The 22,243-nt window shown below is 37.7% G+C and overlaps 1 protein-coding gene across 6 annotated transcripts in view; it reads right to left on the bottom strand.

The window, feature by feature from the left end:
• CROT (carnitine O-octanoyltransferase) overlaps positions 1-17,929 on the bottom strand; it is a 59,465-nt gene extending 41,536 nt beyond the window's left edge. The window contains exons 1-7 of one of the 6 annotated variants that reach the window (XM_072764145.1): positions 17,321-17,929; positions 16,052-16,143; positions 13,521-13,656; positions 9,659-9,783; positions 7,989-8,170; positions 7,700-7,824; positions 670-778 (exon numbers count right to left, since the gene is read on the bottom strand). In XM_072764145.1, the coding sequence (XP_072620246.1) occupies positions 670-778; positions 7,700-7,824; positions 7,989-8,170; positions 9,659-9,783; positions 13,521-13,635 (656 nt within the window). In that variant the 5' untranslated portion in view covers positions 13,636-13,656; positions 16,052-16,143; positions 17,321-17,929. Of the gene's footprint in view, positions 1-669; positions 779-7,699; positions 7,825-7,988; positions 8,171-9,658; positions 9,784-13,520; positions 13,805-16,051; positions 16,144-16,231; positions 17,246-17,320 lie in introns of those variants that run through there. The other 5 variants (XM_072764143.1, XM_072764140.1, XM_026018661.2 and 2 more) reach the window with 5 other exon arrangements.
• Between the last annotated feature and the right edge of the window lie 4,314 nt (positions 17,930-22,243).

The raw sequence follows: 22,243 nt of genomic DNA, 5'->3' as shown, positions 1-22,243 counted from the left end.
TGAGATATTGTTGAAATTGGTTTGCCTTTAAGCAGCCGAGGTAACACTAAATAAGTTACTGCCATACTGTAAAAAAAAAAAAAAAAATGAATTGCTATCACAGAAATGGGATAGGAATAGAAGATGCACAAGGAGGAAGAGCCAGACACAAGGCTAAAAAGACAGGCAAAGGTCAAATTTAGACCACTGCTAAGGAACTGGGACTTTATTCTAGACCACAAAGAACCATTTAAGAACTTTAACCAAAGGTGAAATAACCATCAAATTTAAATTTTAAATCCATAGACTGATAGTCACAGGTTATGTATTTAACTATATACTAGGTATAAAAAAATATTCTTTTTTACAAATTTTTATGTGCATATAAATTCATTACAACAGATATGGAAGTATAGAATATATCAAACTAGTAAAAGTGATTAATTCTGGGGCAAAAAATGGAAACGATAATATTTGTAATTATTTTTCCTTTTCTAATATACATTTAGTACAAATAAAAATTAATTCAAACTAAAAATAAAATAATAGATTTTTTTAAAAATCAGCATACATAAAATTCTTATTTTTTAGCTTGTTATCATCTTATAAACAGGCAATTCTAAACATTTATTTTTTTTTAACTCATGCAGAAGTTTAACACCTCAAGACTCAAGAAAGTAGTTTGAAAACCTGTAAATCTCTGGTGGGGTGATCAAACATCCTTCCTGTATGGTATCAAAGACAAAAACTCGGCCACGACAAAGCACTGTAACGTGAGTTGGAGAATGTCCTTCGCTCTCTGGAAAAAGAAACAAAAACACAAACTAAATCTCTCAAAGTTAAACAAGAGTAAAACTGCATCATTACATCCAATAGAAGAAAATAATCCTTGCCCCAATACTTCATGTATCATCAAACATATATCAATAATAAGGTGAAGGACTTTCAATCATGATATAAATACACACTCTTGAAAATGTCCATGTGAAACATCCAAAAATCTGTGGAGTTTCAAGGATTTGTACACCTTGGGATTTGTATAAATCCCAAACTACTGCAAGGCTTTCTAGTTTATTCATGGATAGGAATGACAAGGGAAAAAGGTAGCAAGGTATCCTGGAGAAGAACTCTTTGGGTTTATTTCAATGTTGATTGCTCATCAGATAATTGCAGTAATAACTAGCTATGATTTCTAAATAAAATAGTTTTCAGTTGAGAAAGGGCATTGTTTGCCTGAGTAGTAAGGAGAATGCCTTTTGCCAAATCTAGCTTTACTTAAGGTTCTAATGATACCTGAAAAGCCACTGATAACTGATTCTATGATTCTTTGGGCATGCCTTAACTCCCCAAAAACTACTGTGCTGTAAATCTCAGACTATTCTGATTTAGCCTAATTTTTCACTTATTATTCCCTTTAACACAGGGCTTCTTATATGATCCCTGCTCTTATCCCTTCCATCTAAGAAAAAAGAAAAAGATAGAGAAGACATATACCAATGGAAGGAAATTTACTGGTTGATATTATGTACAAGGAACTGTAGTAAATGTCTCATACACATTATCTCATGGAATCCATCAACTATCAAGGAAACACTATCTCCTGATAGCACCTTTTTTCTCTTATATCCTATTTCCTCAAGTCCTAGTAGGTGAGGTATGTATTTTCCTTGTTCTTCATGGCTATTTCCAAAATATTTCTTCCCTCTTCTCCTTCAAAAACCGCTGTATCTTTCTACATTTAATACTATATCCTTTTTGCTGTCATTTACTGACCACATCCTATTCAAAATCTAGGGCTGGAAAAGAAAAAAGAAAGTAAGACTGATGACAAAATAATCAACAGATGTTGGAAGGGTGGCATGACACAAGGGCATTACCTCAGGATGGGCCTATATGGGGATATTTTAACACATGGCTAAATGCAGTTAAGGAGTAAAACCATAGAAATATCTGCAGGAAGAGAGTTTTAGGCAGAGGAAACAGCAAGTGCCAAGGCATTAGGACAAAATGAGATAGTTTGCTTTAAAAAAAAAAAAAGTCAGTACACTCATAGTAGAGGAGACAGAAAAGGTTAGAATGGTAGACAAGCTTGGGCCAGCCTATACTGGCCACAGAAAGCATTTTCAATTTTAAATATGATGGGAAGGAAGCCTATGGAGGGTTTTAAGCAGGAGATTAATAATGCAATCTCATTAGTACTTTAAAAAGGTCACTCACACTGCTATATGGGGAAGAGATCATAAAAGGGAAGAGAATATACAGCAAGATCAGTTGGGAAGTAACTAAAGTAGTCCAGGTCAGAATGCTCTAAATGAAAAGTGACAGTGGCTTTAACTGGGGTGTGACACTTGAAGGAGACAAGAGGTCAATTTTTTTTTTTAAGATGATAGATAATACAGGTCCCACAGAGGTGGGACCCAGTGCACCATACAGATGAGCTATCTTTACAAGTCAGAGCAGTTCATCCGTTTAAACAAGGGAAGACAAAGTATATGAACATACAACAATGTCTTGCAAGGGGGTTGCAGGATGAGAAAATATTTGAATGAGTATGTTTTCTATGACTGTTGTAACAGATTACCACTAACAACACAAATTTATTATCTTACCGGTCTGGGGACCAGAAGTCTGAAATGCATCTCAGTGGGCTAAAATGAAAGTGTCAACATGGCTGTGTTCCTTCTAGAAGCTCTAAGTGGGAATCAATGTCCTTTGCTTTTCCAGCTTCTAGAAGCTGCCCACATTCCTGGATTCAGGGCTCTCTTCCTCCATTTCAAAGCCATCAATGGAGGATCACAACTTTTTATCAATTTGCTGCCATCAATTTAGTTTTCTCTTCTGCCTCTCTTTTCACTTAAAAGAACTCTTGTGATTCCTTTGTACCCACATGAATAATCCAGAATAATCTTCCCATGTCTAGGTCAACTGATTAATGACCTTAATTTCATCTGCAACCTTAACTCCCCTTTACCACATAACCTAATACATTCAACAGGTTCCAAGGATTAGGAAACAACCATCTCTGGGGAGCTGGGGAGGCATTATTTTGCCTAACAGATAGGCTAGTAAATTTAATGATGGAAAGAGCTTTACATTTGATGAGAATAAGAGTTCATTAGCTGAGACTAAGGAAGGAGAAAGATATGAAACAGTCTCTCTGGAAGGGAGAGAATAACCTGACAAAATAATATGACAAAGTCATGCTATGGATCCACTTGAGGTTTGTGAAGATTAAATGAGGTTTTCTGGTTTTCTCAGGCCAAGTAAATTGCTAGGGTAGGTATCTTTAATGTGTTGAGGTAAGACAGAAGATTAAAATTTAACAGTAATGAGGTGTGGGTAGAGTCGTGAGGGAGTCAATGGACAAAAGTTTGAATGTGTATGCAAAGGAGGGATTACAGTGGAGAAGGACAGAGGTACAGACTGAGGGTAGAGGAGGGAGGAATGGAATTGTGAAGAACTGTAGCATAACTCAATTTAAGTCACAATGTGGTCAAAGAAATATCTAAGGTAGACTTCAAAAGGAAATGAGTTGTGAAGAAAAGGTAGAGATCAGAGTGAGATGCTCATAATTTCTATGTCAGAGGAGATGAGAGTTTCTTAATAACAAGTTCTAAGGCATGAGCGCAAGAGTGTGTGCTTGAGGAGGTACGGGGGTACAGATTACTAGAGGGAAAAAGTGAAGGAAAGGAGAGGTCATGGATCATCTACAACTGGAAGCTAAAGTTATCAACAGTGTGAATGAGGTAGTAATGGAAAGAAGGATAGTGGGACTGATGATAAAGCAATGGGGGGGGATACTAAATCCTACCTCTGAAACTAATAATACAGTATATGTTAATTAAATTGAATTTAAATTAAAAAATTTTTCACAAAGTAAAGGTCACTACCACAACGACAAGCAGTGGTGACACAACCTGATAGCTTTCCTTCTTTTAAGAGCTCAAACTCTAATAAAGAAGGAAAAGGGACAAGGGCGACCGGAAATAAAAAGGACACCAATACCTCTTACATACCATCTAGTACCAAAGCATGAGAAAAAATATACCCACCTGAGATGGTTATAGGGAATGCAGTAAGCTCAAAGAATAACCAAGTTCAGCAACAGTACCATTCAGAAGGCAACAAGTACTTTCAAAGAAAAGGTTGAGGATATAAAGGGTTTTGCTGACCATGAGCTCCAGAAAGTACATTAGAAGACACTGGGAAAGGGAGGGAGGGTGGATCACATTTGTAGGAAACTTGGATCAAATCAAGCTATGCACAAATCCCTGAACCCAGATGTTAACAGACTACCTGAGAGGTTTGAACTGCTTGAGCAAAATGAAGTAAACAGGGTAAAAGAAATGACTGAATTAGCCTTAATAGTCTCTTAAGGGGTAAGTAAAAATAAAAATAGTTCTAACTATTGCGCCTCCTTAATGACACTATCCTCTTAGCCATAACAGCTTACATGCTCCCTTCACATGCATAATCTCTTCGATTTTCTCTGTATCAAAGATAGATTCCATGGCTCAGCATTTTAATTTCTTTCTTGTAAAGCCCTTAAATTCTTCACTCTCTCCCTCTCCATCTGATTGCTGCTGAAGGAAAAAAACACAACATACCATCTAATCTCACTTTAAATTCATAAACAAACCATTTCAAATGGGCACTCAACACTGATCAGCTACCCTACATTCCCATAATACATTTGCTTCTCCCACTTTCCAAAATGACTATCCTCTATTTTTTTTTAAGATTTTATTTATTTTTAAAGAAAGAGAGAGAGAGACCTGAGGGAGAGGCAGAGGGAGAGAGAGAACACCAAGCAGCTTCCATGCTGAGTGCAGAGCCAAACATGGGGCTCCATCCTATAACCCTGAGATGATGACCTGAGTGGAAACCAAGAGTCAGACGCGTAATCAACTGAGCCACCCAGGCACCCTCTCAAAATGCCTAGTATTTTAAACCTTTCCCTTTCTTCTCAAATTTTCTACCCACCTAATGACCTCAGTTTTCATTTCACCAAGGAAAACACAAGGCATACATAGACCTCCTCATCTTCCCACAACAAAACTGGCCAATCTGTTTGCATCTAGATGCACACTTTTTGCATTCCTTCTCATTGTTGCTCCCAAAGACCAATTCTACTCTTGACCCTCTCGGCTCTTATCCTTTCAATGACTTTGGCTTTTCAATGACTTTTCAATGACTTCATTCTTTTCCCTGCTTTCTTTCTCTCCTATGTCATTCCTATTTTATAATATCACTAATTTAAAAAAAATAATTGAATATCTCCCACTGCACATGAAAACTTTCTATAAGTTTTATTTATCAGTACTTATTTGGTTTGCTTTCGTTTTCTCCAGCTGAGCTCCCTTACCCAACTTCCACTAAGACTGCTCTTGTCAGGGAAGACTCTGTCCCCATTATGTCAATAAATACAATGGTCACTCAATTTGTATTTCATCTGGCCTCTGGAGCATTCCATACACTTCCTTCTCTTGGCTTCTGGAAGGCCACTGCCCCTTTCTTTTTTCCCATCTGGGTCTTTTTTTGCTGTGTTCTCCTCTTCAGACTACCAAATACCCTATTTAATTGTGGTAATAATCAGTACTGCTTCTCCTGATAATCTTCATCTATATGTGTTACAAAAGTAACTTTAGCCACTCTTGTGGCCTTAAAAATGTTTTCGATGCCTACTAATGGTGATTCCTAAATCTTTACATGTAGTACTGAAATCTCTCCCGAACTCCAAACTTTGTATCTAACTACCTACTTGCATTTCCACTTTGATGTCTAAAAGGCATCTTAAATTCAACATGGCCTCAGGGACCTCCTAATTTCCTCCCTAAATATTTCCTCCCAAATTTTCCCCTCATGAACCAACACACCTATCTTATCCCATTACTCAAGCCAAATATCCTGAAGTCATCTCTGATTCCCCCTTTTCTCTCACATCTCACAACCAATCTATAAATAATTCTACTAAACTCAAATCCAAAATATACCCAGAATCTAACAACTTTTTACCAGCATCATGCTATCACCCTAGTTACAAGTCATTATTATGGCTCTCTTGGACTACTAAAACAATTTTCTAACTGATCTCCCTGCTTCTACTCTGATCTGTTTTCTAAAAATCTTATTCCTCAAACAGTGGTAGAATCATCTTTTGAAAACACAAATCTGATCACATCACTTTCTTTCTCAAAACTATCTATTCACATTTTAAATAAAAGCCAAAAACCTTAGTTGGCTTCCAAAGTACTATACAATCCAGCCTCTAATCAACACTCTAATCATCCCCTCTGCCTCCTGCTTACCCTGCCCCATCTATATTCCCCTTTGAACATTCCAAGTTTATTCATGCCTACGGGATTCCTTCCTCAACACGTGAAACAAAAAAACTGAACTAGACAAAAACAAAAAGCAAAAAAACTGCTGGACCATCATATCATTCAGATCCTTAGAAAGGCTTTCTCTGATTACCTACTCTAAAATAGCCACCCAGGTACTCATGTTATTTGAATTCTCTATATAGTATTTATCACTAACTGTTATTTTTTTGTTTAGTTATTCCCTCAGCTTTATCCCTATCTACACCTCTTAAGACACTTCACATGGTCTTAAGTATAAGAATATACTAGCCATGACAGCTTAAAGGACTACATTAAGAGACACGTTATTAATGAATCTGCATTTTACACATTATAACTTAAAGGATTACCTTATCTAAGGACCTATGAAGTGATAAAGATTGAACTGAAAACCAAGTCTACTGATATTAGATCCTGATAGGCATATTTCTCTCTTTGCTACTGCTATTCTCTGTTTTCTCCTGCTCATCTTTTCTATTCATATTTGGGCATTTAGCAAACTTTATGCCATAAATACCCACATCCTTCACTTGTAACATCAAGATAAATATGAGTGAGCTTAAGGACACTAAATATCTCAAACATCTAATGAGGTTTATGAAGAGGAGTTGAGTTCTACATGAAAGTAAACTCATTCTTCCCACACTACAAGCAAAATTGGTTGTAGAAATTTTACTTTTAAATGAAATTTCAGGTAAGAAAAATATCCTTTCATAATTACATTCCACAGTAACTATAAACTATATTATTAAAATTCTAAAAAGAAAAAGATCCTGAAACAACTGGAAACCAGCACTTAAAACAGAATTTTCTATTTCAAGATACGCTGGTACACCAAGCAGAATTGGCCATTAAACTGGCAGTAGAAACAAACACTTTGATTAGTCTATCTGAACTCATATGTCTTCAAGAAGACTGATACCAGGCTCTCACCTTAGACTGCTCAAGGTGGAATTGAGGGCATACTCACAAAGAAAAATGGGGCATGATAAACACAGACAAGCATAATCAAAAGGAGAATTCAAATATGAAGAGGTCAGAGACAGATCCAAATCATATGCTCCAGATTTCCTAATACCGATTAATTTAATTAATTAATTTAAACTGTCAAATGACACAACTTAGGCTTCAGGTTTTATATATAACAATATAAGGTACAGTTTATAAAATCCATTCCCATAAATTATTTCTGACAAATCACAATGACTAAAAGGTTCACAGAAAGCCTCTGATTAGTCAAAATCCAGTAAAGAAATATTTGAAATACTGTGTTTCATAGTGGCATAGTAGAAACTGCAGCAAAACCACCCAAATCCCAATGCCTTTATCAGAAAAAAGCACTCATGTTTTCCACTTACCAGTCCTAAAATAACTTTTAATTGAATCTCTAGAAATCCCTGGAATCCTGCAGGTAGAAAATAGCATTCGGAACTGATTCATATCTAGAGGAATATTTCCACTTTTATCAACTGGTACTTTTTCTCTATTAAAACAAACAAAAAGTATTTTGATCAACAAGTCATTATAAAACTTATAAACCAAGTAGTCACAACTGTAGTATACTCAAACAAGTAAATAAGTTTTCTCAACATTTTGCCACCTGAAACTTAGGTAAATCTGTTACAAAATTCACATAACTGTCCTTACTTTCTTAGTAGCTGCCAGTAGTTCAAGTTATGCCAAAGATATATACTTCCTCTTTCCAAATGAGTGCCTTCCTTTGGAGGCCAGTAGTGTTCAAAGTAAAGTCCAGGACCAGCAAAATTGACATTTAGTTGTGATGGTAAACGAACATTCAGATAGGCAAAATTCAGCCACCATTCTTCCAGCTAAAAGAAATTAAGAACATCAACCTAATGAAACTTGAATGTGTAACTGCAGGAAGGAAAAAAAAAAAAAGCTGTTATTTGTTCTTTTCTCTTTACTGATAACACTTAACATGTTTTCTTACCCATATCCAATTGTACACGGGCAGCAGATTTTATTATAATTAATTTTACCTCAGTAAGTTTGTTTTAAAAACAAAAAAAATAAAACATGTTCTTGTTTTAAAATCAACTTATATTTTGAGAAATGCTTTTGTGATCATTTCTTTCTTTTGAAATTGTAGGATCTCAATACTATTCAGTTTAACTACATTACCAAAAACAGGCAACAAGAAAGCACTGAAAAGGCATCTTTTCAGACAAAAAATTGGAGTAACAAATACCAAAGTACTTAGGTTTGTTTTCTCAGAGCACCTAGGTACAATAAATATAAAACAAACCCTCACTTCGTTGTAAAAAATATTAGGGCATTTGCAATTTTCCTTTTCCAAGCGAAAACTAAAATACTAAATCAGAAATATAAAACCTTTTCAGTACACTTAAAACTAATTTAGATTTTTCACAGACAGTGCTGTGTCCCTCTTTCACAATATGCAATTGAATTTCAAGCATAAGTAAGCAGATCTCATCAAATTATCTGGAGTTATTTTTTAAGAAACTGATGTTATAAACTATAATCAATTATTCAGAAAAAGAAATAAGCAAAAAGGATACAGACTTCTTTACCTTTACCCTGATTTAATTAAAAAATCGCTCAAGATTGAGAATAAAAGAATCTGGAAGTATAAAATTTTATTATTCCATTATAGGTATCAATGACTAATGAAAAGATCAGCTTACTTTTTATTTCTAAAACTTAAAGATAATTACAATCATTATTTCTGGATTAAAGCAATGTTTTTTAAATATGAAAACTTACCCTCTGGTTCATATTACAGAAGTAGTTAGGCTGAAGAAATCAAAGATTCCTTGTAGAAAATTATTCCATGCCTCAGTAATTATTATACCAACATCTCCCCTTCAATCTATCTAACTGAAAAATGTAATACTGATAACGATTCTTCAATTTTGTAATGGCCCTTTCTCTCCCATAAGATGTTTAAATATTTGTATGCCACCTATGTGATAAGTCTATTTTTAGTGTCTGGAGCTTTTTTAGGCTAGGCTTACCTGAACAAAATGTTTCTCACAAGCAAGGTCTACAGATCACTTTTACCAGAACCACGTGGGACAGTTGTTAAAACAAGGGTTTCTGGGCCCCCATTCAGAATCACTAGTCCTAGGAAATCTGTATTTTGACAAGACAGGATCTCACACATAACACTCAAAACTCCCTGGAGCTAAACAATTCATTAGTTCCTTTGGATGACTGTGACAATGACTGCAAGGATATTTACACTAATAATTTTAAAATGAAAGCTACTGACATTTTTATTTTTCATTCTTTAAATATCATCAATTTTCTAATTATAAGTACAATAACATAAATACCCAATTTCTTTTTCCTTTTGCCCTTTCAAGTAATTTCTGGTGCAGTTTCCTTCCAATACCATCTTGAAATTTTTGAACAATTCCTTCAGTTTTTTTATATTCTTCTTTATTTGCAAACGGCTTTACTATAAGGAAAAATATGCATTTAAATATTTAGACATCAAGTAGCACAAACTTATCTCCATCATTACACAAATACTGAGATTCAATTATGTATGCCTTAATTATCACAGCAGTCCAATAAATTGTAATAGATTTTACAACATGAAAATGACTGAAAAGCAACATTGCAAAATGCTATAAAAAATTAAACAGTGGATACTGTGTAATCTGATAACCATTTTCTGAAAAATTATTTTAAAATCATTCTGGATAATGAAATTAAAATGATAAAGACAGGACTATCACCTAGGTATTGGTCCAACAGAAAAGTAAATCCTGTTTAGCCATGAATAAAATTAAAGCTTCTTTCCACTAATGTTCAGAGCCTTGAACATCATGTATATAAATGCAATATATATGTAAATTTAAGTATAAAGCCTGCCCAGAGCCAATAATGGTTTCTTCCCAAAAAACAAACAAAAAACAAGGGTGGGGAGGGAGTCCCTAGTCCATGAAAATGAAAATCTATTGTTTAATTAATATCTTCCTTCTGTTTTGTCTCTTCAAAGTACTATCTTTTTCTTTTAGAGATTTATTTATTTAGAGCAAGAATGAGAGAACACAAGCAGCAGGAGCCACAGAGGGAGGGAGAGAGAAGGAGGCTCCCTGAGATCATGACCTGAGCCAAAGGCAGACACTTAACCAACTGAGCCATCCAGGTGCCCCTCTTCAACATACTATCTTAAAGTCAATTTAAATAGCTATATTTAGAAAAAGTACAAGCAAAATGAATAATCAAAAAAGTGAATAATCAGTAAATTTAAAAAAAGAAATTAGAATTCCCAGATAAAAATAAATGAAGAAAAAGAAAAAAAGAAAAAATCTAAAAAATATCAGATGACTTTCAGTTAAACAAAGTGAACTAAATGCATACATTTATCTCTAATACTTCTAGAAGCTTACTAAAATGACAGTAATTAAAAAAGGCATAAATCTAGAAGGACAAAGAATGTGAATGTAGACGGCAGCAGACTAGTTAAGCTACCATTTCACAAATTAGAAAACAGATGAGAAAATGGTGACTGAGTCTGTAGAAAGAAGAAAGTTAATATCTAAAACCTGGAGAGTGGAAGGTAGGATGAGACCAGGTAGGGTAAGGTACACACCAAGAAGTCAGCCAGTTTCTGCAGTAGAACCCCAAAAAGGTTCAAGAATTCAAGGTAAATGGACTTCCACAGGGGGCAAAGAGACTGAAAACAGGTTGCTTATAAGTGTTCAGAAGGAGCATACAAGCACCCCATCTACACCCACCCCTGCAAATCTTTCTCCATTCTGGATAGCCAGGCAATTTCCTACCAATGCCAGGAGAAATCTAGAGGTCTAATCTTAAGGAGAAATTAAACCAACAAGCAAGCAGTATACACAGATCCTAATCCATACTGAAAAAAAGACTCTTATTAAAGTGTACACCCAGAACAATGAGCCCTCCAGCCTCCTTCCCCTCCTTAGCTGCCAAAACACTAGACATCAGGCTCATGCCTTCTAAACAAAAGAGGATTCTTCTCTGGGGAAACAGATCAGTCTAAGTGAAAGTATTACTGATATCTGGGCATGGCAAGTGGAACTGCTAGATCTCAGAAACAAGGTTCACTAGAAGGCCCACTGGGAAGGTCCCTATCCATGCACACAGAGCTCTCAATCAGTTTTTTAGGGCATAAGTCTTTTTTTTTTTTTTAAGATTTTATTTATTCATGAGAGACACAGAGAGAGAGGCACAGACACAGGCAGAGGGAGACACAGGCAGGCTGCAGGGAGCCTGATGCGGACCTTGATCCCAGGACCCGGGATCACACTCTGAGCCAAAGACAGCTGCTCAACCAATGAGTCACCCAGGCATCTCTTAGAGCCTAACTCTCAAAAATGAATGACAAATGATTGTCAGATACTTGAGAAAAGCCTCTCACATGACAATCAAAGAGCAGAATAAGCAGAAATAGGATTGGTGGTACAAAAGAGTAAACAGATTAGAAAGGGAAAGGCACTAATAATGAGGGAAATAATTTTTTAATTAAAAGCTCAGTCCAGAATGCTCCAGATCCAATAAATATGATTCCAGAAAGAGAAGGTAAAAGAAAGAGAAAACTATCCAAGAAACAATATTTTTAAAATATCCTAGAACTGAATAACATGAATTTTTAAACTTAAAAGAACCTACTGTATATTCAGAGAAATAAATGAAAAAATCTATACACTAAGGAACATCAAGAAATTCAGATGGTAGGAATGAAGAAAAAGGTTTCCAAACATATCCAGAATGTAAAAAACAAGTCACAAAGGATTGAACAAAAGGGCATCTCAGGATGAACTCCTCAGGAGGAACAAACAATACCTTCAAAACTCTTAAGAAAAATCATTTCCAATCCAGAAGACTCTATACCCAGCCATACAACCAAGTATGAGGGAAGAATAAATGTTTAGGTTTTACATTCTTTCCTCCCCAGAAAACTTTATCAAGCAGCTACTAAAGATGTACTTCACAAATACAAGTGAAAAGACAAATAAAAAGAAAGACAACCAGGAAATCCAAGATTCCAAGGGGAGAGGGGTAAAAAGAACTGTCAGAGACAGGGAAGGAAAGCTCCAGGATTAGCAGTGGTCCAGCCAACTCAAGAAAAGTACACACTACTTGGAGCAAGAGGGAAGAGGGCCCCAGGAGGGATGTTCCCAAGAAATGAAAATGAAAAAATAGCTTATGTATATAAAGTATGTATATGTATATACGTATGTATCATATATAATGTATATAATGTAGTCAGGGACTTTCAGTATACTGAAGTATTTGGGAGTGAATTCTTAAGGATACAAAGCAAAGTAAGCAAATATCAAATGAGCAAAACAAAACAAATGTGCAAAGAGGCAACCAAAGTACACTGAATGGTTCTCTTGTGAATAACTGCATAACAATAAACCCTAAATGGTTGAGTAAATTAACTCTGGTACATATTGATTTAAATCAAGTGAAACCTGGAATTAAATCAGGTGAATACTAATTTAATCCCAAATGGTGATTTTGTACAACTATACTGAAAGAATGAAAAGGAAAATATCATTATGTTGGATTGCCTATATGTTGAGTGTGAAGAGGGGGAAGCTTAAAGGTGTGAAAGACCTAATCCTCATCTTTTTAGGAACAAATTTATAATATCTACAATTTACAAAACCCTAAGAAATAGTAGTATTAAAGTGTTACCTTAAATCCAGAGATAATACAAACAAAAGATAAACTACTTGAAAATATTTGCCTGAGGGAGTGGGATTGGGGTGGCAGTACTGAATAAGGCAGAGGCCTACTACTTTTATAATTACAAACTTAATAGTACTATGTGGTTTTTTAAACTACAGAAAAAATTACTTGAGAGATAAAGACAGAAAAGTTCTGGACATTTTAAAATGTTTTTTGTTTGGGCGAGGAGGAGTGGCAGAGGGAGATAGAGAATCTTAAGCAGGCTCCATAACCCGCTCGGAGCCCAGTGCAAGGCTCTATCTCAAGACTCTGAGATCCTGACCTGAGCCCAAATCAAGAGTTGGATTCTTAACTGACTGAGCCAGCCAGGTTCCCCAAGTTCTGGACATTTTAAGGATACTTTAATTATCAAGAGCCTAAAGGATAAAGCAATTAGACCCTCATCAACTTCTAATAACTTCATAGTTTTCTATGTTGCTAATAATATTAACATATACTAAAAGATTACAAACATACCTGATTCAAGGTATTTTTTTAATGATTCTTCAAGTGAAGGAACAGGCAGAGATGGAAGAGAATCCTGGTACTGAAATGTTCGTTCTTCAGCTGATTTAGCCAACTGATTTTCCATGATGCGATCACAACAGGAAAACTAAAGAAAAAGCCCTCAGAGTTTTAATCTCATAAATATTCTTATATATGCCAGCTCCAATTCACTAAATCATTATTTAGGGACCCCAGTATATCCAGAATTTGGTACTAGTTCTTAAGGAATTCATAAACTTGTCAGAGAAAATAACCTGTGGAAAAAAAAGAAAAGAAAAAGAGTGTAGTCTCCAAGTGCTGGAACTCAAGGAGTCATGAGTGGAAATGGCATAATTATGATTTATTGAGTGCCTAGTATTGGTTGAGTAGTACAACAAGTGTTATAGAAGATATTTATCTAATCTTCGTATTATCTCTGCCTCTTGGTATTCACCTCCATTTTATATGAAGAAATCAAACCTCAAGAGATTTAGCAACTTGCCGGAGGTCAAACCCACAACTCTGATCACAATCTTCACCCTACAGAAAAGCTGGGTGAGAGTGAGGGAACTCCCAGTAGGTCTAAATGGGTAGGTAGAATTCAGATGTGTAGAAAAGTATGAAAGCGGAAAGAGAGAACTCTCAAGAGTAAAGTATGAAGAGCAGTATAAGACTCATCCAGCTGTAGAATATCACAGAATACATAAATCACATGACAAGCTGCTGTAGCCTACTTATGCAGGTTTGAGGCTTACACAGAATGGTTTCAAGTATTCCGAAGCAATCTAAAACATTTACCACAAATTTATTAATTTTCTTCAGAGAATTCGAACTAACCCAAAATGTGAATGAGGTATACAAATGCTGAACAGAAAATGAGATTTCTCAAAGACGTCTTTAAAAACTAAGTTATATATTATAATGGCAACCGAGAAATCAAGGAACATTAATAGGAATTATCTATCCTTGCAAATACCACTTTTTAAATTAAAATAGCAAAGTCAGGCAACCTGGGTGGCTCAGCGGTTTAGCGCCGCCTTCAGCCCAGGATGTGATCCTGGAGACCCCAGGATCCAGTCCCACGTAGGGCTCCCTGCGTGGAGCCTGCTTCTCCCTCTGCCTGTGTCTCTGCCTCTGTGTGTGTGTGTGTGTGTGTGTGTGTCTCATGAATAAATAAATAAAATCTTAAAAAAAAAATAGCAAAGTCAAACAGAATATTTCACTCACAGGTTACAGAATAAAACTTTACCAAAAGCAAGGGTAGTGGTAGAGATTATCAGCCAATCTGTTTTCCCCTTTTTTCTTAACAAAATCCTGACTTTCAACTGATGTAAAGCCACACAGTTTTATCTTTCCTACCCTGCCCTGGACCTCACTCAGTATGACTCTGTAATATGTCACCTCCAGGTCATGCCCCCATAAAGGACTAGCTACATGTATCCCCCCTGCTTTCTCTCCTTCACACTGCCTAACAGGTAGGACCACCTGAAGCAGCACCTTGCAACTGTTTATGGAAGCTATGTATGGAGGTTGTCAGAATCTTCCTACTAGCCCTAGCCTCTTCCATCTAGAAGTATGAAAAAAACACTTTTATTCACGTTATCGTATTTTGGGCTTTGTTAGGGTATAAGAGTTTAACCTACATCACTGATAAAAAAAGATAGCCCAAAAATAAGGTACAACATATCCAATGACTTGGGCTGTACTTTATCTTGACATTCCACAAATATTAGCTTTAGACCTAATAGAAATGTAGGTACGGTTCCAAAAACCAACTCCACCAGAAGTTGGCTGTAGATGACTCAGGGAAATTAAAAGCACGGAAAGGACTGAAGGTCTATGAAGATACAGGTGGTCCTACAGAACTGAGAAAGCCTGCAGCTGGAACCCAGTGAGGAAATGGGAACCCCATCCTACAATTCCAAGAAAATGAATTCTGCCAACAACCTCAAAAGCCTAGAGGTGGATTCTTCTCCAGAGTCTCCAGCAACTGCACAACTCCAGAAACCTTTATTTCAGCTTTGTGAGATGCTAAGCAGAGTACCCAGCTAAACCTACCTGGACCTCGGATCTACAGAAGCTTTGAGATAACCAATTTGTGATTTTTTCTTTTTGAACTGTTTAGTCTGTGATAAATTGTTAAGTCAGGAATAAGAATCTAAATACACATGCATAGAAGAGATATGCTGTTCATTGTATATCTTCCTGTTACTTTACTGATTCAACAAAACTGATGCCAAGACTACCAATCCCATACCTACTAGTCTTAACTCATCAAAAGGTACACACTGAAAATATGAACTACCAGACTCCTTCGGGGCTGGGTGTTCAAAACTCTCAACCGCGAAGATTAAATACTTCCAAAAGAACCTACATAGGCATTAATAAAATGATGATACTGGAATTAATTATAGTAGGCTTCCTCAAGGTAAGATAATGTAAACCCCAAGCGGAAAAGAGAACCAAAAATTAAAAAAAAAAAAAAAAAAAAAAAACGACCAACCAACCATACTGTCACATACCGGTACACCCAGATGAACAGTTCAGGACCGCCAGGAGCCTGCTGCCAACAATTCTGCTTTGAGAACGCAAGAGGTCTGAACCAGGCTGGCGACTGCGGGAAGGAAAACAAGCATGACAACTGCAGGGGGGAGACATTTTTTTAACAAAAACTGGTGAAGGAACGTGGAGCACAAACCAACCTCGAGACCGGGAAGCCGCAAGTCTTAAACCGTTGGGAATCTCAGCCAACAGACGCAAAAAGTTCATCTGCTTTGAACTCATAGCAGCTCATAATTACTCCAGCTCATAATTACTCCAGCGTTAACCGGGTTTCGGGCAAGCACACCTCATTAGACAAAGTGCCTCCCAAGGCCGGGTCCCCGGACAAGGAGTGGGGGCGCAGAGCGCCAAGTGAGCTCGGACTCCTTCCACCACACGCCGAGAGCGGCTCGGCACACTCAAGAGGCCACCAAGGGGGAGAAATCTACCTCAGCAGCACGAGGGGTCAGCCCAGGGGCCCCGCCTCAGGGGTACGGCTCCCACCCGCTGGAAGACGCCTGACGACACCACGCTCCCGCCGGGGCCCGGCACTTCCACCGTCCTACGCTATTTTAACTTCATTCTACGCAACTTAACTTTCCCCCACCATCACGGAGAGCTCGGGGAGGAAGGGAGCGCTGTCCGGTGGAGCCCGCGGGTACTCACCGCTGACGCTTCGCCTCCTCCGCCGCGGCCCACAGCCGCACTGGCAGGCTTCTCCGCCGCAGCCGAGGAGCGGGAATTGGACGGAAAGCCGCGAGGGTCCCGCCCCGCAGTCACCCGGGAACGAAGATTGGACGGAAAGCCGCGAGGGCCCCGCCCCGCAGTCACCCGGGAACGAAGATTGGACGGAAAGCCGCGAGGGCCCCGCCCACTACTTGAAGCCGGGGACCGGCCGGGCCTGCGCTCAGGGAGGACCGAGCCCTGCCTCCCTTGGGCGTCCTCTTCGGGGAGGTCGATTCTGGGCTGCGCCCCTGGGAGACACTTCCCGGACCCCCGAGGAAAGGCCCAGTTCCTGCTGCGCAGCAGTTAACTGCTTGCTGCACGTGCAGCGCAGCGCCGGGCCCGGGAGAGCGCCGAGGCTCGGGTCCCGCCGTCCTCCACCCACGCGCGTACGCTTAACTCTGTGGGACCGATCCAGGAACTGATGGCTCGGGCTCGTGTTCACCCGATTTGTGCAAGACTCGGCACTCTGTTTCCCTTCCTCTTCCAGCCCCGGCTCCGGCTTATTCGCCACTCCTCCCCCTTACCTGTGAGAGTTTTTTTGCAGCCCCCAAGCAAGATTTTATACCAATGCCTCGGGAAGGAATTTAGTTCGCCCTGTGTCTTGGCAAGAGAGCGTGGCCTCAGAGATGTCTGTTTAATCCTTTTCGCTTTATGCAACTGAGACTGAAGTTGGCCCCGTGCAGATAATGCGGGAGCGCTCTGCAGCATCCCTGGCTTCCCTGCCCTTCTGCAGTTCTTGATGCCCACGCTCCGTGAAGCCGCGAGGGATGCTCACCCCGCAAGCTGGGGTTGATCTGGTGTCTTTTACTCTAGCGCCCCCACAAAAAAAAAAAAAAAAAAAAAAAAGGGAGTTTCTGGCCGGGTGGAGCTACACAAGTTCAAGAAGATCATAATCTAATTAGTTTCGCAGGCTAAAACAAAATATACTGTTTCAGTTTTCATTTTAAATACATTGTTTCCTTTTTATGGACGAAAAGACCTGTAGTTTACTCTGGCTCTGAACCAGACGCCGTTCATAAAGAACCAGATTTCAGGTAAACATGTCACTTACAGGTCCCAGTCCTTTATCTGTCTTCCCTAACTCCCTTGTTAGTTAAATCTGAACAGAATTGAAGGCCCGCACAGCTGAATATGCACTTGGTGTGACTATTGATCAGTTTTCTAAAAAACCATTAACGCGTTTGATTACAGTACAGCAGCCCTAACTCTTGTTGAAGGTGTTGCATAATACATGACAGACACACTTTTCTTTTTTTTTTTTTTTAAGATTTTATTTATTTATTCATGAGACAGAGAGAGAGAGAGAGGCAGAGACACAGGCAGAGGGAGAAGCAGGCTCCACGCAGGGAGCCCGACGTGGGACTCGACACACCCCGGGGCCGAAGGCGGCGCTAACCGCTGGGCCACCGGGGCTGCCCGACAGACACACTTTCCTAATAAGAGTTCTGAATTCTGAAATATGCCAGGCCAAGGTTTCAGATACGGAATTGTAAATTTGTAGTAGTTATTTCTGAAGCTGCAATAAAGAACATTTCTCATATTATGGAAATGTGTCCTGGGTAATGTTAAAATTCGCTTACGAGATAGTATTCTTAAACAGAATAATAAAATACTGCTCAAAAGCCTTCACTGTATTTTTTTCTTCTTCCTAATGGGTTTTGGCACCTCTTAAAAAGTTTGTACATGTCTAATGCCCATTGGTGGCAAAGAATTTAGGATCTCTTATCTTCACTGTCTTTATCCTACTCTTAATATTGATTTAAAGGGAAGAAAAACATTTCTGTAAAGGTTCCTGGGTTCTTGAAAGGGGAAAAAAATGTGGGCTCGTTGAAAATTACAGGAACAGAGACTTGAGTGTGCAGGGGGAAAAAAATGCAATCTTTTAAAACATGTTATACTGGCAATTGTATATACCCATAATCCTAAAAAACACATAAGTGATTTTTCTTCAAAATGTATAATATATATTTTAATGGCAGATTCCAAATTATGTTCTGCTCAGATTAAACTTGAATTACTTTGCATTTTCTAGAATGATGTGGGCAATATATTGGCTAATGAGGAAGATGTTTCAGATACATAATGTACATCGATAACAAGAAGTCTCAAGATTAAAAACTGATCATGAATCAAAATATTTTTCTGGGGCAGCCCAGGTGGCTCAGCGGTTTAGTGCCGCCTTCAGCCCAGGACATGATCCTGGAGCCCCAGGATGTGTCGAGTCCCACATGGGGTTCCCTGCATGGAGCCTGCTTCTCCCTCTGTTGTGTCTCTGCCTCTCTCTGTGTGTCTCTCATGAATAAATAAATAAAATCTTTAAAAAAATATTTTTCTGGAGAAAAACTTTTAAGTACTGTAAGTGGTGATAAGTTTCTTTTTTTAAGTTGCCATAAAAGAGCTTTCATATTTAGTCCTACATAGCTCTTTCTCACTATACTACAAATAGAAAAAGCCCTTATAGACAAGTCTGGATAAGTTCCATAATAAAAAATGTCAAATTACTAGAAGTTTGCATGTCCATCTGCATATCTAGTTTACTGCTAAGGCTTGAAACTCTCATGAGATAGGGAACTGAATGGACTCCATTTTAGAAAAACTCTATCTCTACTGTTTCTCTGCTAGGCTCCATTTACCTATGTTCTATATTTCATCTTTCATCTGAGTAAAACCAAAGAAGCTATGTTCCCTCTCCAAGGAAGAAGCAAGAGAGTTGATTATTCTCTGAGTTTTGTCCTAGGTTCCCATCCACCAGATGACATTTTAAGAACAAACCTCAGTGGACACTGGTGCCAGTACCCCCTACCTTCCATAATTTATAGGATAACTCCTATTGTTCACTGGATACTCACCTTTACTTGGACCCTAACCTGGATTCCTGAAGGAATCCATGCCCTGGACTCTTTTCCAATATAAAACCCTAATCCCAAGCAATGGAGAAATTCCCTTCCCCTTTTCTGAGCCTCCCAGATGCTCCATGTGCTATATGCTATCACTTCTGCTATTCATTAAACTCTGCTTTCACATCTTCTGGCTTATGTTTGATTTCTATCCTGCACAAAGCCAAGGACCCCATTTGGGTCCTCAGATAGGGCTTGCCTACGTCACTAAGAAGTAATGCAGTAATGTATACATAGCTCTAATCTATGGAATAGATCTTTATTTTCACCCCAATGTGTAAAATGAACATATTGAAAAAATGCTTGTGTGATCTTTTCTTATTTCTAATGGAGAGGACGATAAAAAGGTGATCATTTTGGGAAGGACCCAGCAGCAAACTGAAGCTTGCTGGATGCAAAAAGACCAACCACAGACTAAAAATTGCCTCCGCTACCAACAACACACAGGGGCCTCTTTTTAGCACTGATCATTGTTTGGGGATTGCCTTTGATGATGTTTACTGTATATAAAAATTTACCACTGAAATCCTGGGGAAGAGTTAAGATAACTATGATGTTTTTATATCTCATATAAAATTCCTTATTACTAAACAGACATAACATTTTTTAAAAAGTAACAGCCTTATCAAGATATAATTTACATACCATAGTTTGCCCATTTGAAGCATATAAATCAATGGATTTCACTAAATTTGCAGGGTTATGCAGTCACCATAATCTAATTTTAGAACATTTTTGTCAGCCCCCAAAAGAACACTGGTGAGCAGTCGTTCCTCACCAACCCCCGATTTCTACCTCCCCAGACCTATGCAACCATTAATCTACTTTCTGTCTCTAGATTTGCCTGTTCTAGACACTTCATATGAATAGAATCATACCATAGGTATTTTGTGACTGTCTTTTTTCACTCAGCATAATGTTTTCAAGATCTATCCATGTCGTAGCATATATCTGTACTTTATTTCTTTTTATGGCTAAATGATATCATGTTGTATGGATATACCACATTTTATTTATCAATTCAGCAGTTGATAGGCAATTGGATTGTTTCTGTCTCTTGGTTATTAAAATAAGCTGCTATAAATGTTCATGTACAAGTTTTTATGTGAGCATACGTTTCCATACCTAGGAGCAGAATTGTTGGGTCATATGCTAACTCTATGTTTAACATTTTTAGAAACTGCCACGCAGCTTCTCACCACAGTGACTGCACCATTTTACATTCCCATCAACGACGGATAAAGATTCCAATTTCTCCACACTGTAAAAATGCTAGCAACATAACAGTAATAACTTGTTATTGTATATCCTTTTGATTATAGCAATCCCAGGAGATGTGAAGTATTAGCTCATTATGATTTTAATTTGCATTTCTGTGAAGACTAATAATGTTAAGCATCTTTTCCTGTGCCTATTGACCAGTTGTGTGTCTTTGGAGAAATATCTATTCAGAGTTTTTACTCATTTTTTTAACAGGGTTGTCTTTTTGTTGTTAAATTCCTTATACATTCTGGGTACAAATCTCATCAGATAAACAATTTGCAAATATTTTTCTCACTTCCTATGAATTGTCTTTTCTCTTTCTTGATAGTGTTCTTTGAACCACAAATGTTTTTAATTTTAATAATATCCTAATCAGTCTTCTCTTTTATCACTTGTAATTTTGATGGTGTAGCTAAGAAATCATTACCTAAGCTAAGATCATAAAGATATACTCTGGTGTTTTCTTCTAAGAGTCTTATCATTTTTGCTCTTGCACCTATTGCCTATGATCCACTTTAAGTTACTTTTTATGTGTGGCCTAAAGAAGGGATCCAAATTTATCCTCTTGCATTTGGAAATCCAGCTGTCCTAAATCAGTTGTTGAAAAGATTATTCTTTCCCAGTCACACTGGCTTGGCTCCTTTGTCAAAAGTCAATGGAATATAAATTTTAGGGCTTATTTCTGCACTCAACTCTCTTTGATTCATCTATATGTCTGTTCTATGCCAGTACCACACTGTCTTGATTATTACAGTTAAAATATGGAAGTCTGTTTTTTCCAACTTTGTCGGTCTTTTTTTAAGACTGCTTTGGGTATTTTGGATTTCCTTTGTTTCCAAGGGCAGAACATTTTGCAAGATAGCTAGGGACATCAGAATACAGTGTTTGATTTGATATGTAAATATTGATTTTTCATCTAGACTATGCTTCTGAGAAACCAAATCTAGTCAGTGACCTGGAAATACCATTGTTCTTGGTTCTTTCCAGTATTAGGCAGTGACATCTTCATTTACACAGTTGTTATGAAGAAAAAGCTATTTACAAATGTGAAATTCAATGTGAATATTTATTAGTAACACTCGATTTATAATTTATATACGGCATAATAATCATGTTAATGAGTATATAGAGTATTTTTTCCTCCAGGTAAGAGAATAAGAGAAACAAACAAAAAAAAGATAATAGAAATAATGTATATGTGTCCACAAAAGGAAACCAGTCTTATTCCATTTAGTTTTTAAATAACTATAGTTTACCAATAAAAAGAATGCTATGGTCAGCCCTCTA

The sequence above is a fragment of the Vulpes vulpes genome, chromosome 7 (genome assembly GCF_048418805.1).
Source record: "Vulpes vulpes isolate BD-2025 chromosome 7, VulVul3, whole genome shotgun sequence".
In the NCBI taxonomy this organism is placed as follows: Eukaryota; Metazoa; Chordata; class Mammalia; order Carnivora; family Canidae; genus Vulpes; species Vulpes vulpes.
This window is presented reverse-complemented; position numbering and strand designations above follow the sequence as displayed.